This window comes from Grampus griseus (genome assembly GCF_964374135.1).
Source record: "Grampus griseus genome assembly, chromosome: 11".
Classification (NCBI taxonomy): Eukaryota; Metazoa; Chordata; class Mammalia; order Artiodactyla; family Delphinidae; genus Grampus; species Grampus griseus.
In genome coordinates this window covers 21,281,502-21,295,203 of record NC_139005.1, presented here as the reverse complement: position 1 = coordinate 21,295,203, position 13,702 = coordinate 21,281,502, and the positions used below count along the sequence as shown (strand labels likewise).

The 13,702-nt window shown below is 39.8% G+C and overlaps 1 protein-coding gene across 4 annotated transcripts in view; it reads left to right on the top strand.

The window, feature by feature from the left end:
• The window catches only part of ITPR2 (inositol 1,4,5-trisphosphate receptor type 2), a gene marked incomplete at its 5' end in the record, with an annotated part of 524,405 nt that overhangs the window by 289,718 nt on the left and 220,985 nt on the right, over positions 1 to 13,702 (top strand). For all 4 annotated transcript variants that reach the window (XM_082665011.1, XM_082665010.1, XM_082665012.1 and 1 more), the window contains 2 exons: positions 4,043 to 4,233; positions 9,514 to 9,656. In XM_082665011.1, the coding sequence (XP_082521137.1) occupies positions 4,043 to 4,233; positions 9,514 to 9,656 (334 nt within the window). The remainder of the gene's footprint in view (positions 1 to 4,042; positions 4,234 to 9,513; positions 9,657 to 13,702) is intronic.

Sequence of the window (13,702 nt, the reverse complement as noted above, 5' to 3'; positions counted from 1 at the left end):
CCCTTGTTTAAATTGGGAACTTTTTGTGTTGGTAGCTAAAATTATCTGTTTTCGAGAAGTTTTTAAGTATCTCTGAGCTTCAGAGAATTTTCACTGGCAGAAATAGTACTGCCCACTGTTGTTTTCCTTGGGATTAGGACCTCAACATATATTTTTGGGAGGCACAATTCAATCCATAATAACATTATAGATGTTTACTAGAATATGGCCAATATGCTTATTTAATACTATTAAACACACACAGTAGACCTTCTCAGTTTAAGGACTTAACATCTTTCTTCAGCTCAAGGTGACTAATTGTCCTCTATCTTTTTTTAATCATTTCTTCCTTTTCATTGTCTCTGATATTTTTTCTAGAGCTTACATTTATTAGTTATTTGACTTCCTGGATGACCCTCCCTATTTCATATTCTCTGTTTTATTTTCCCTTTGACTCTTTTAAATTAATTAATTAATTAATTTTTGGGCTGCGTTGGGTCCTCGTTGCTGCGCATGGGCTTTCTCTAGTTGCAGCGAGTGGGATCTTCTCTTCATTGCTATGCGTAGGCTTCTCATTGCGGTGGCTTCTCTTTGTTGTGGAGCATGGGCTCTAGGCACGCGGACTTCAGTAGTTGTGGCGCACGGGCTCAGTAGTTGTGGCTCACCAGCTCTAGAGCGCAGGCCCAGCAGCTGTGGCACGCGGACTTAGTTGCTCTGTGGCATGTGGGATCCTTCCAGACCAGGGCTCGAACCCCAGTCCCCTGCATTTGCAGGCGGACTCTTTACCACTGCACCACCAGGCAAGTCCCCCCTTTGACTCTTATGCTCTACAAGATTCCTTAACTTTCCCAGATTATCAGCTTGGTCCTTATTCCTATTTTTTTCTTTTTCAGCCAATTTTGAAACATTTATTTGCGCAATCATATTTTAATTTCCAAGATTTCTTTCTTTCTTTTTTTCCTAATGTTTTGGAGGCACCATATGCTCACATTTTCTGAGGACAATAATTACAATTATTTAAATATTTTTTGTGCTTCCCTAAATCATTTGTTTTCACTGGGGCTAGTTATTCTTAATGTTCTTGGTTTTCCCTGTGATTCTTGGCCGTGTGTCATAAAGATCTATAATGACTGGCGTGGGCTTCCACTGCAGTTTGTTTTTTTTTTAATAATATTTGTTTTATTTTATTGATTGATTTCTTTTTTTTGGTTGCGCTGGGTCTTAGTTGCAGCTGGTGGGCTTCTTAGTTGTGGCATGCAAACTCTTAGTTGCGGCATGCATGTGGGATCTAGTTCCATGACCAGGGAACGAACCTGGGCCCCCTGCATTGGGAGTGCGGAGTCTTTAGCCAGTGCACCACCAGGGAAGTCCCCCGGATCCTTTTTTCTGATCCATTTCTTCCAGGGTCATAAACTCCTTTAGGCTGATGCTGTATGAGGCCTATTCTTTTGAGCTATCCTATTCTGTTCCTCTCAGCTGTGTTGCTAGGCGAGTCTGGCTAGGTGTTGGATGATAGACCAAAACTGGAACTTGATCCAGATATGGCAGCAGCGGCTCCTGATCCAGCTCCGTCCCCTTGCCAAAGCTAGCCCAGTCGGACTGAGACTTGTGAGGCAGGGAGATGTCATCCGAAGTGGGGGACTTAAGGCACTTCCCCCTCTTCCGAGGCTTGAGTGTGTGATCTGTGTGCTGTTTTGACAGTCTTCCAACCTCGTTCTTTTTTTCAAATTATTAATTAATTAAGTAATTTTTTTATTTATTCATTTTTGAATTTTAAAAATTTATTTATTTTTTATAAATCACAGCAAGATCCTTTTTGACCCACCTCCTAGAGAAATGGAAATAAAAACAAAAATAAACAAATGGGACCTAATGAAACTTCAAAGCTTTTGCACAGCAAAGGGAGCCATAAACAAGACCAAAAGACAACCCTCAGAATGGGAGAAAATATTTGGAAATGAAGCAACTGACAAAGAATTAATCTCCAAAATTTACAAGCAGCTCATGCAGCTCAATAACAAAAAAACAAACAACCCAATCCAAAAATGGGCAGAAGACCTAAATAGACATTTCTCCAAAGAAGATATACAGACTGCCAACAAACACATGAAAGAATGCTCAACATCATTAATCATTAGAGAAATGCAAATCAAAACTACAATGAGATATCATCTCACACCAGTCAGAATGGCCATCATCAAAAAATCTACAAACAATAAATGCTGGAGAGGGTGTGGAGAAAAGGGAACACTCTTACACTGCTCGTGGGAATGTGAATTGGTACAGCCACTATGGAGAACAGTATGGAGGTTCCTTAAAAAACTACAAATAGAACTACCATATGACCCAGCAATCCCACTACTGGGCATATACCCTGAGAAAACCATAATTCAAAAAGAGTCATGTACCAAAATGTTCATTGCAGCTCTATTTACAATAGCCCGGAGATGGAAACAACCTAAGCGTCCAACATCGGATGAATGGATAAAGAAGATGTGGCACATATATACAATGGAATATTACTCCACTGCAGTTTTGAGGCTCTGTTTCTCTACTAGCTTTCTCATGTAAATGACAGGGCTTACCCTGAGTTCTGGGTGAGGGGCTGAATAAATGATACACAGGCTTTCTTGGAGTGTGTGTGTGTGTGTGTGTGTGTGTGTGTGTGTGTGTGTGAAGCAGAAGGCAAGCTGGGAATACTAACAAGGGTTAAAATAAGGAGGGCTTTCGTCAGGGCTTGGGATCTTTTGTATATTTTCTCTTCTTCTTTGAGCTGCCTTCTCTCTCCCGGCTGTGCTACTGCTTGTTTGATGAGGACTTTGCAGTTTCTTCAAGCTCTGTTCTGCTTCCCTGTCAATTCTTAGCCCCTTCATTTGGCATTCTCTCCAGGCAGGTATTCGTGTTTGTTGAGAGAACATTTCTGCATGTCTTTAACTCTATCCTCTGGGTAAAAACCTCTGCTGCCAGCTGCTCTGTTTATGCTAGTCAGAGGGATGAAGGCCTTTACTTCCCAGATATTCAGATACTATTCCTTCTTGAGTTGCCAGATGACTTTCCCATCCCCCGTGACCACTTTGTGTGTGTCTGGGAACCTAGGAAGACCTGTTCTAATTCTTATGTCCTGTAGAGCAATTTCTTCTTTCTTCTTTCTCCGATGGACAAATCCCATCTCCATTCTGCTTGCAGAAATGCCTCAACATTTCTGTTTTCCTTACGGCAAGCACTCTTATTTTTCAGTATTGTGATATAAGTGTATTAAAATATAAATTTCAGTGGATCCTGGGAAGAAAGAAGGACATGTACTGTGTACTGTCTTCCAACGCAGATTTTTTTATACTTGTCAATTTTTTATTTCTTCTCTCAGATGTTTTACCACATGCAGTTTGGTGCATTTGTTCACGTTTGTGCACAGACACATACACGTGAATTATAGTAATAAAATGGACTGGCAGGATTTTATCATTTGTCTTCTGTCTGCTTTTTAACTTTCCTTTGCATCTTGGAAGGTACAAATTTACATGGTTGGTATACAGTGTTTTGCCATATTCGTGCTTTGTGCTTTGTAAAGTGCGTTTCAAACGTTAACCATCAAGAAATCACATAAATTCTTGAATGTTAATGAGCCCACTTTAATAATTGGTCTTAAGAATTGAGATACTTTCAAGTTAAAAACTTTTGCAGTTATATAAAATAATTTGACAGAATTTGAAGGTTTGACATTTTCTTTTTCCCCCAATTTTACTGAGATATGATTAACATATAATATTGTCATTGATATATGTATATATTGTGAAGTGATTACTACAATAAATTTAGTTAACAGTCATCATCTCACACAGTTACAATTTTTTTCTTGTGATGAGAACATTTAAGATCTATTCTCTTAGTAACTTTCAAATATATAATACACTATGGCTAACTATATGCTTTACATTACATCCCAGAATTTATTTATCTTATTTTTTTCTTTTTTATTTGTTCTATCCTTATAAAATTATTTTGATAGCATGCAAGTAGCTTTAGTCAAATAAACAGGAAAATATTTTAAATCTTTCTTTTTCAGCAAAGAATCGTGGAATTGCCATTCCAGTGGATTTGGACGGCCAAGTTAATACTCTTTTTATGAAGAGTCACTCCAATATGGTGCAGAGAGCGGCCATGGGTTGGAGACTATCAGCTCGCTCTGGACCACGCTTTAAGGAAGCTCTTGGAGGGCCTTCTTGGGATTATAGAAATATTATTGAAAAGTTACAGGTACAATAAGAGCATGAAATGGCATTAATATTTTCTAAATTATAATTTTTAATATATGTAGTCACATAAATAAAATATGGTTAAAAATATCAAATTCTAGTTGGGGACCAGGCTTTACTTTACAATGTCCTATGAACACCACCCTTTTAAAAAGCATAGCTTCTAGGTAGAAGTTGCGGTGAGTTGTTTTTGGTGAGTATGTATTATTTAATGTGCTCTGATAGTAGAGTAATGGGTCTTAATAACTTCAGTACATTAGGTAAAATAATTTACTGTAAAGACTCATGTAATAAATATTTACAACCTTGCTTCAATTCATCTCTAAGTATCCTTTTATACTCCTTTGGTGAGAATGGTGTGAGCACCTTTACTCCCAATTTATTTGCATAGTATCCCACTCCTGTTTTTGGCCTGGACATTCTGGGACAGTGAGTAAAGAGAGACATTGTATTAGTCTGCTTGGACTGCCATCACAAAATACCACAGACTGGGTGGTTTAACCAACAGAAATTTATTTTCTCACAGTTCTGGAGCTAGAAATTCAAGATCAAGGTGTTAGCAGGTTGTTTTCTTCTGAGGCCTCTCTCCTTGGCTTGCAGATGGCCTAGTTGTCACTGTGTCCTCATATGGTCTTCCCTCTGTGCACATACACATCTGTGCCCTAATCTCTTCTTATAAGGACACCGGGCATTTTGGACTAGAGGCCATCCATATGAATTCATTTTAACTGAATTACCCCTTTAAAGGCCCTAACTCCAAATATAGTCACATTGAAGTACCAGGGTTAGGGCTTTATCATATGAGTTTTGAGAGGGACACAATTCAGCCCATAACAGATATCTTTCCTCTCACATAATTAGTGGAAGATTTCATGGGATGATCTGGGGTATGGCTTGAGGAAAGTTCTTGGCGTGAAGAATGGTCAAGACATGAACTGAAATAAATACTGTAAGAGGTAATGAGTAGATTAAATGGTGAAGGTTCAGAGTTTTGATAGATGAGCATTATACATGATTATAAAGACAAGTTAGGGACTTCCCTGGTGGTCCAGTGGTTAAGATTCCGTGCTTCCACTGCAGGGGCCACAGGGGCGCAGGTTTGATTCCTGGTCGGGGAACTAAGATCCTGCATGCCACGTGGCAAAGCCGAAGGGGAAAAAAAAACCAAAAAACAAGTTAGACTCAGTCTGAAAACTTGAAGGTTATAAGTCATTAAATGTTTTGAGGAAAATGTCATTATAAATGAGTAAGCAGTTATTGGTTTGCAGGATAGAAATATCAGGAAGAGACTAGAGGAAGGCAGATTAATAAGAAATTACTAAACATATCAGCCAGGTGGTGGTATCAATGAAATGAAAAAGTAGGTGTTATATACAATAATGAAGGCAGGGTGAACAGACCTGGTGGTTTTTGGATGGAGACAGAGAGGGGACATGAGGGGTGTTTAAGAGGCACTGATGATCGGAGACTAGGTAATGTTATAGACTCTTCATTGTAAGAGGGAAGGAGAGGATCCGGTAAAAGATGTTGGCTATGATCATTGAACATACAGTGAATTAGGTTTATAGGCTACCGAATGTATTGGAAGGTAAGTCTATATTTGGAGATAATAGTTGGAGTGAGGATAGTGGTTGGTATTGCTGAAATAGAGAGTATAGTGATAGGAAAAACAAAGAACATTTTGTGAGCGGCCGGAAGTGGCAGAATGGCCAAATAAATGAGGAAAAAAAGACACCGTCAGAAAGGAGGGAAGTCAGGTTCATGAGAGCCAGAGAGGTAGACATTTCAGGGGAGAAATAAAGAGGGCGTGCTTTAAACTTCTTTTAGCACAGTCATTGGCGTTCACTGGATAAATATATATTTGATGAAAACTCCGTTCCAGCCACTGTGTTAAGTACTGGAGATAGAACCATGAGGTCTGTGCCCTCATAGAAAATGCATTCTGATGCAGTAAGTAAGTGATATGATGTTAGAGAATTAAAACTGCTATGAATAAAATAAATCAGTATAACAATATGATGGAGAATCGCTGGGAGAGTGATCCTGCAGTGAGGGAGCTCCTCTCTATTAAGGAGACAGTGAGTTGAGACCCAAATAATGAAGAGGAATAATCTGTTCAAAGATAGGAGGATAGAGAGCTTTATGGGGAGGGAAGAGTAAATGCAGAGATGTTAAGGCAGGAACGAGGATGTGGGTTTGAAGAACCAAGAGAAGCCCATTGGGGCAGGAGTGAGCAAAGGAAGAGAGTATTATGAAATAAGGAGCCAGTTCATGTAGAGACTTCCATGGTAAAGCATTTGGATTTATTCTAAATGTGATGGAAAATCATTGGAGATTTTTAGCAGACTATAGGCATGACTTGGTTTACCTTTTAAAAAACACTGTGGATCTTGAATGGTGAATGGATTGTAGGGTCCAGACATGGAAGCAGTGAGTCTAGTTAGGTAGTTATTGTATTAATTCAGGCAGAAGGTGTTGGTGGCTTGGCTTAAGGGGATAGCAGCAGCAATGAAGATAAGTAGATGAACTTCGGATATAGTTGGTCCCCTAGGGCCAGTGGGACTTGGTGGATGGATGGATGAGACGTGGGATGCTGGGAAGAGAAATCAAGGATGAGCCTGGGTGTGATATGATTGGATCATTTGCTAAGATAGGGAAGAATGGGAGAGTTGGAATCAGGCGTTCTGTATGGAGAATTTTCAGTGTTGGATGTCTATGTCAGTATCTCTGTGAATATGTCAAATAGGCTGCTGGATATATGAGTCTGAAGTGGTTTGGAAAGATGTCCACACAGGAAATATAGATGTGGGGATTTTCAGCACACGTATGATATTAAAACCATGGAATTGCGTGAGATTCCTCGCAAGAGACTGTAGATATAGAAGAAAAAGGACCAGGAGCTACCAGGAGCTGGTAAAGGAGTGGTCAGGACATAGGTGGAAAATGAGGTGAGTGCGATGTTACAGAAGCCAAGCGCAGAAAGTGTTTGACAGAGTAGGGCCAAGTGTGTAAAATGCTTAGCAGTGGTTGAGTGACATGAGGTCAGAAAAGGAACCACTAGGTCTGGCAACAGGGTGATGATTGCAGCTAACTGGTACTCAGTAATTACTAACATTTATTCAGGAATACTAAGTGGTCAATATGTGTTAGAGCCTGTTTTTTTTTTTAACCATTTAAAAAATTGAAGTATAGTTAATTTACAATGTTGTGTTAGCTTCAGGTGTTCAACAATGATTCTTTTTCAGATTCTTTTCCATTATAGGTTATTACAAGACAACGTAGAGGCTGTTTTATGTATTTGCTTTTAATCCCATGTAATTGCTAGTATCATTATCCTGGGTTTTCACGTGGAGAAATAATGAATCAGAGATCACATAGTTGGCCCATGATCAAAATAGGAGATAAAGACAGAATTCACATCATAGAAGCCTGGGCACAATTTGTTTAGTAAATGAAAGGAAGAAGAGAGGTAATCTGAAAGATAGGTATGTGTTAGTGATGTTTTATTAAATATGGCCACATTGGGTAAGCATATTCTTTTCCCACCTTTGTATAATATCTAGTTTCCCATTTATGTGATTTCCTCTCTAGTAGTCTCTCCTAGCTGTCATGAGGAATTTCTCAGAAAGCTTATTTAGAGTAATTGAAGTAGAAATGATCACTTTTGCTACAAAGAGAGGAAAGAGTTAAACAAGTTAACCCCTGAGATCTAGCCATAAGAAATCAAGAGACTACCAGGAAGAAAATAACGTAAAAACACATGTTGTCAGACTTCCCTGGTGGCACAGTGGTTAAGACTCTGTGCTCCCAATGCAGGGGGCCTGGGTTCAATACCTGCTCAGGGAACTAGATCCCACGTGCGTGCCGAAACTAAGAGTTCGCATGCCACAACTAAGGAGCCCGCCTGCCTCAACTAAGGAGCCCGCCTGCTGCAACTAAGACCTGGTGCAACCAATTAAAAAAAAAAAAAGCGTGTTGCCATAGCTGAGAGTAACAATAAGCAATCGGCAGTCAGTCTTCTGCTTAACAAAATATGCCACAGGTATGGGTGAATAAAGTATTGCTTTATGCGAGTTTTTTTGGTTTATTTTCTAACTTAGTTATCTTAAAAACAAAGAGGATGCTTTAATCATTAAAGAATGATCAGTAAATTATTGCTTATAGTCCGTTTTAGAAACTTGTCAGATGCTTTCAGCTATAATTAACACAATATTCAGCTAAAAGTGGCTTAAACAATAAAAAATATATCTTTCGCATAGCAAGGAATCTGGATTTGGGGCTCTTCCTGAGGTGTTTAGTTCAGTTGCTTGATAGGTCCAGGCCTTAACACCACTGGTCTGTTGCCTTTCAGCATAAGCCTGGCCTCCAAAGGTCATAAGAGGGCTGCCTCGTATTTTGGATTTTCACACTCTCGAGCTGTCTTGAGATAGCTACTATCTCAAGTATACTGTAGTATCAAGTGTACTGTAGAGTCTACTATCATAGTAGTTCCTAAAGAATCTGCCCCGTCCTCCCCCTATACACAGCCCCGCACTCAGCAGACTTCACCAGATGTCTTATTGGCCAGGACTATGTCACATAATCATTCCTAATCAATTACTGGCAGGGGAAATGGAATGACCATGACTGGCTTAAACTAATCAATCTTGTCTTTAGGCTGAGGGAGCTCATCTCCTTGAGAATGTTGTTACCTGACTGAGAAATAACTTGGAGATTCTGTTAGCAAGGAAGAGGATGAGGAAAGGCTATTGGCAGGTGACCAATAGTGTCTATCAAAAAATATAATTTGAAATACTATTAAGTGCCATTGAACCCTTGTACAGTACTACTGCTGGTTCAGATAATACGTCAAGGAATTTTCCCGTTGGAAGAAATGGTTAGTTCCGGATGACCAATGACATATATGAAGTCTTTTTTAGCTGTTTGCTGAGCATACCCCAGTTTGATGAATACCTGCATCGTCTCTATTGCAATCTTAAACACTGCAGTGCTTGTAACAGTGGCTTTACTGACTTATCATCTTGTCTGTATATCCTTAGAAATCATATAGCTACCCACCCCTCCCTTATAGTATAAATGAAAAAGGAGACTCAAACAGTTTTCATACGGAAAACCAGCCTATACTTAAAGCACAGACGTTTGGTACCATGGGAAGTAGGGTGCCTCTTCTCTGAAATTCCCACATCTCATTCCTGGTTAGTATTCTTAAGGTTGTCCTGTCTTCAAAGGATGAAATCCGAGTTAGGTCTTTACATGGTCTCTCTTGTGCTTTATTCCTTAGGATGTAGTGGCGTCCTTGGAGCAACAGTTCAGCCCGATGATGCAGGCTGAATTCTCTGTGTTGGTTGATGTTCTGTACAGTCCAGAGCTACTGTTTCCTGAGGGGAGCGATGCAAGAATAAGATGCGGTGCTTTCATGTCCAAGTAAGTGCGTACAGCCTGAGACGCTGCAGGTGCTGCTCCACGGAGCTGGCCTCTGACGTCCCTGCTTTTTACTCTGCTGATGCCTAATGACAGTTCGCAGAGCATGTAAAAGGTCTAAAATCCGTGTTAAAATATACCTCCAAAAAATTAATCTGATTCAACAGAAATTCTGTTTTGGTGACGTTCAACTTACATTTATTAATATTTGCTGAAAATGAAATGTCATTATTGGGCACAAAATATCACGTAAAAGAGTATCTTGGTTCTGATTCCTTTCTATAACTGTATGGTATGAAGTTTTAAAAGATTCCTGTTTAAAGTCACTGATTTTCATTAACAGAGAGAGGAAGGAAAGGGTAGTAGCATTTATTGAGGCCTTCCTATGTGCACTGTTATCCTGTGTGTGTTATCTAATCTGCACAAGTGCTCTGCGAGGTTGAGCCTCATTTTAGAGATGAGAAAGCTGGGGCCCAGGCATGCTTCGGGGAAGAGCTGTTAAGTCTCCACCCAGCACCTCCCATGATGCCTTGATGATCCTCATCTGTAGCTTTCTCATTTACGTATTTCTCTCAGCATTTCTGTGGTATTGTCAGGTCTATTAGAGTAGATGTGTTAATCGTAGCATATTTTCATTTTAATGGTAAAGGAACAATTCTTAAGGAAATAAAAGCAGTTGTGAGAAAAAGTGTAAGTAGCTCCAGAAAGAAAAGACAGACCTTAATGTTGAGGACCCTTGGCTGAGTGATTTGCGCAAGTAATTACACGTAGACTCAAGATGGCCAGTCAGAGGTGCTCGGTCACCTTGGGGAGAGTATCTGGATGGAGAGTCAGAAGAGGCTTCCAACCCTCTTGACCATTATCCATCACAGCCTGTTCCTGTGCGGTTGAGGATACAACTGAAATGGTCTCAAAACCTCCTCTGTTGACATACTGAGGGCGAAACTGAAGGTTGTGGAGACACAAGAAGTATGTTCTTTCTTTTACCAGTTACAGCTGGGATTTGGGGAGAGAAAACAAGGTATGGGGTGCAAAGAACTGACTGCAGGGGTCATGTTGAAGAATAGGTGGGTTTCTGTATTATGGCCAGAATCACGGATTCTTGGCTTTTGATTGCTATGACTTAAGGGGCCTGGGAAGAATGGGTTTGTCTGGACATTGGCCAGACTTCTAATAAGAATTTTTAAATGAAGAGGTCCAGAGTGTCTGCAAAACTGATGATGGTGGAAGCCATTGGGAAAAAAAATTAAGTAGAGATATTGCCTAGTATAAAAATAGGGTCTTTGACAAATATACTTAACCTCCCATGAATAGGTATCAGTGTATAGAATATAGGTTAAAAAGTGGGTAATAAGCCTGAGAATTTTAACTCCAGTATATTCATATGATACTCTAGCTATATCCCAGAGACTGGATAGTTTAGACAAGTGATTGGCAAACTCTGGCTCCCAGGTCATTGATCATTTTTGCAAAGAAAGTTTTGTTGAAACACAGCCACACACACTTATTTACATGTTGTCATCTGTGGCAGCTTTCATACTATTGTAGAAGAACCCACTAGCTGCCTCGCCTGCATGGCCTACAGAGCCTAAACTATTAATATTTACTGTTTGGCCCTTTAGAACAAGAGTTTGCTGATTGAGTGTCAGGAATTAGAGTGTCAATACAGTAGCTGCTAACTATCCATGGCTACTTAAATGAACGTTTAAATTAATTAAATAAAAATAAAATATTTAGTTCCTCAGTTACGTTTGCCACATTTTAAGTACTCAACAGCCATATGTAGCTAGTGGCCAACAACTAAGACAGCCCAGATACAGGATATTTTAATTATCACAGAAAAAGTTCTGTTGGACAGCACTCGTCTAGAACGTAAAGATATAGGTCTATATGAAGGTAATATAAAGTAACTCAGAATATCAAGAAAATATTGACCTGTGCTGAAGATGAAGCAAATCTGTTGCAATATTAGGTAAATTCAAAGGACAGAAGCAGAGTGATATGATAATGGGAATATATCACAGGTCCTACACCCAGGTGGAGGAAGAGGGTGTCACACATAGTGTAGTGGTTAGAGAAAAGATTTTTGTTCTGTTGTATGTGTGTGATCGTAGTATGGCCAGAGGCTCAGGGATATCTGTTTACTTACTCCTTCCTTAATTCTGGGAAGAACCAAGAGTTTTATTTGCAAAGATATCTATTAAAATTAGAGTCCAACTTCATTAATTGCTGTAGACCTTAAGTGGGCCTCCTGACTTCCTCAAATGAATTTAATTCCTGGAACTTGTTGAGTCAGATGTGTCTGCAGGAGAATGCGAGGGCTAAACCCCAGGAAAGGACCAGATTTCACCTAGAGTAAGAGAGAAGAGAAGAGGTCATTGTGGGTGTTAGCTTTTATGGTGGCTGCTTATAGTTCATTCATATCAGCACTCATTCCTCTCTTATGAAGGAAGAAGCTCTGTTTCCCAAACTGTGGTATGTGACTTGTGGAGAAGAGGCAACTGTTAATTTTAAAAAATGAATTAGGAAAGAATACAGAATATCAGAGTGCATCTTATAGAGTAAAGATAACTTTTGCATTAGTTTTACAAATACACTCACAGACATGTATTTGCATGGTGGGGTTCATAGAAAAAAGTATTTGAAAGTCACCTGATCTAACTCAACCAAACATTATATGATAGACGAATACCTGTGTAAATCCCGAGCAAGTGTTCATTCATTCCCACTGATATTTTCAGATGGTTAGTGAATTAAATATTTTATCTAAAGAAAAGTTAAAGAAAATGGAAATAGCCTAAGAGAGAAAAAAAATCAAAAGAAATGTACAGTGTCCATCAAATGATTTTCATATCTTTTAAAGACTATATCATGTGGGAAAAAAAAGACTAAATAGCTGAGGTTTTAGAGAGGCAGGTTTTTTTTTTCTTGTCAGGAGAACTTTAGAACAATTATTGTGCCTGACCACATGGACATATAGCACCCTGCCCAGATGTAACATGTCTGAAAGGAAATCACTGTTCCTTCACAGTGTGAAATAGGTGTCATTTAAAAGTATCATATTCCATCTACTGACCCAACTCACCCATTTCAGGCATCTGTGATTTCCCTTCCCTCTCTTCTTCCACTTTCTGTATGTCGTCGTTTGCCAGGTCTTGGCTATTTTGTTTCAATATTGCTTTTGGTATCCTTACCCCGTCACATGCCCTGTTCATCTCTTGCTTGTTCTCACTCTTCTGTGCCCTTGTTCCCACCTCCATCTGACGTATCTTTGTCACAGGCAGGCAGGGCCATACAAGTCCTTTAACACAGTGGTTCCCCATTTTCTACAGCGTAAATTCCAGACTCTTTAGCACGATATTCCCAGATCCTTCTTTTCAGGCTGCACCTCTTACACTCTCCTCTTCCATGTCTTTAAGTGTCAGCTGGCAGTTGGAGGACTTATTCCCTGGACGTGCCATCAGCTTTCTGTATCTGCCCTTTGTTCATTTCCTTTGCGAGGATGCCTTTTCTCTGCACTCTTCCCTGCCAGGTGAAATCTGTACAGTTAAGTGTTACCTTGTCACCGAAACCTTCTCTGATCAGCCCTAAGCAGCTCCCCCAACAGAATATAATTGTTTCTTTGTCCAGTTTATGGCGTTTGCCACTGCCTCTGCTACAGCACTTACCGTGTCACATAAGAGGCAGCTCTGTACAACCTAGCGTGTGTCAGGACTCTTCATCAGTGAACTGTCCTGTCTCCACAAAGTGGTGCTTCAGAATTTTGGCTCTGAAGTCAGATGGTCCTGGGGTCTATTTCCAGATCCCACCACTGAACAACTGTGTAACCAGAGGCAAGTTACTTTCTCTCTTTGGGGCTCTGTTTTCTCATGAGCAAAATTAGCCTGATAATAGAAACTATTACATTAGCTTGCTGTGAGGATGAATGGAGAAAATCCAGGGGAGGTCCTCATACTTCACCCTGAGAGCTGATAAGCACTCCTGGACATTATCTAGCGAAAGCTCACTTTTCCTCAGGGCTCTGTCCCTCAGGACTCCTGTTATGTCAC